General features: G+C 37.3%; 1 protein-coding gene across 1 annotated transcript; it reads left to right on the forward strand.

Annotated features, from left to right (window-relative positions):
* The first annotated feature begins 202 nt into the window (after positions 1-202).
* Positions 203-1,141, forward strand: LOC119819179 (olfactory receptor 1019-like). The gene has a single exon (XM_038337241.1). The coding sequence runs from the start codon at positions 203-205 to the stop codon at positions 1,139-1,141; it is 939 nt and encodes a 312-aa protein (XP_038193169.1).
* Positions 1,142-2,020: the final 879 nt, after the last annotated feature.

Below are 2,020 nucleotides of genomic sequence, written 5' to 3' on the forward strand. Positions count from 1 at the left end.
GATTTGCTCAGAACCAAATCTGAAAATTGATACAATTTTCATGAGATACAGTGAACATGAGATGGCTTTCTTAAAGCCATGGTGGTTTTATCTATGTTAATTCTGTTATAATGAAAGGACAAAGAGTTTAACTATAAACACAGAAAACTATAACTGTCACCTTCCCTTTTTATTGAAATCCCAGGGTTTCCAGACTAGAACAATGACACTTGAGAACGTCACCGTCTTTCCTGAATTCGTCTTCTTAGGACTCTCTAGCAGACAGGATATGCAACATGCCCTCTTTGTCTTCTTCTTCCTAGTTTATGGCCTAACTGTAATTGCTAATCTAGGGATGATCCTGCTGATCAAGCTGGATCCCAAGCTGCACACACCTATGTACTATTTCCTGAGCAATCTGTCCTTCTGTGATGTCTGCTACTCCTCCACAGTCTCTCCCAAGATGCTTGCTGATTTCTTGTCTGAACAGAAGAGGATAACTTACAGTTTGTGTGCTGTTCAAATGTATTTTTTTGGAGCTTTTGCAGATGTAGAATGTCTCATGTTGGCTGTCATGGCCTATGACCGTTACGTTGCCATCTGCAATCCACTGCTCTATACGATTGCAATGTCTAAGAAGGTCTGTATCCAGCTCGTGACTGTCGCCTATGTGGTAGGCTTAGTGGACTCAGCAATCCACACATGCTGCACATTCCGACTGTCCTTCTGTAATTCAAATATCATCAACCACTTTTTCTGTGACATTCCACCTTTGCTGGCCCTGTCCTGCTCAGACACGTCCATCAATGAGATAGTGATGTTCACTTTCATTGGCTGTGTCGTTGGGTGCAGCGTCCTCACAGTCCTTCTCTCCTACTGCTACATCATAGCTACCGTCTGCAGGATGAACTCTGCCGAGGGCAGACAAAAGGCATTTTCGACATGCGCCTCCCACCTCACGGCTGTGGCTATTTTTCACGGTACTCTTCTTTTCATGTACTTCCGACCCAGCTCAAGTTACTCAATGGATACCGACAAAATAGCCTCTGTTTTCTACACAGTTGTGATTCCTATGTTAAACCCACTAATCTACAGTTTAAGAAATAAGGATGTGAAAGGGGCTCTGAAGAAAGCATTGAGTATTAACTTGAAGGCTGGGTGAAGTTCTGTTTTCCATTTCAAAATGAGTAGAATATTGTCAGACTGAGTTTACAAGCATTAATATAGAATTCCTTGGGTACAACTTTCAAAATATTGTCTACAGAGAATTGAATGTAATGCAAAAAACCACTGACCTTAGTGTTTAATTAATAAACAATAGCTAATTCATCATCCTAAATTTTGCAAAAAGGATTATTTCATACCTTTCCTCATTGATAAATGAGATACAATGAAGCCCAGCAAATTCCTAACAATTAGTACTTCTCAACTTACGGTCTAGTTTTCACTAAATGCATCTAATAAAAATAGCTTATGCATTCAAAATGAATTTTAGAGAGATATTTTTGTTCGTCTTTGTTTTTACAATATTTCTGAACACTAGTATCACCTTATCTGTGTCCATTATAATCTAGTAAATAATTAATAACTAAATAAAAGCACAAGCTAAGAAAAGACACCTGCTTTAGACTCTCATCCTATGGAGGTAATATTTATATTATTTAGTTTATGGTATTTTTACATGTCCTATTTTCATGTTTGGATAAAGTATTCTCATTAAAAGACAGTTATTGAATGAATAGGGCTATACACTTTGCAAAAGTAATATATGTGGGTGAATTAGAAATTTAATAAAGCTTCCTTTTCATTTCATTATAGTAATTTTACCTTGTATTAAATGTGTTTCTTGTCTTTGGCTTAGAAATGACATACTGACCAAAGGGCAATTTGTTGTGAGTTCTTCCTCAGTTGTCATACATGCGTCAGCAAAGCCTTCATGATCAACAGCCCCAGGTTTTTATTGTATCTTGTATTCTAACTTTCTTCTCTGTACTTCCCTTCTTTCTTTCACAGTTAAAAACTGATATTATATTGTTAGCAG

Source organism: Arvicola amphibius, chromosome 7, assembly GCF_903992535.2.
Source record: "Arvicola amphibius chromosome 7, mArvAmp1.2, whole genome shotgun sequence".
Lineage (NCBI taxonomy): Eukaryota > Metazoa > Chordata > Mammalia > Rodentia > Cricetidae > Arvicola > Arvicola amphibius.

What these genes read in the sequence shown, in the direction of transcription:
- LOC119819179 (XM_038337241.1), top strand. Translation starts at nt 203, where the DNA reads ATGACACTTGAGAACGTCACCGTCTTTCCTGAATTCGTCTTCTTAGGA.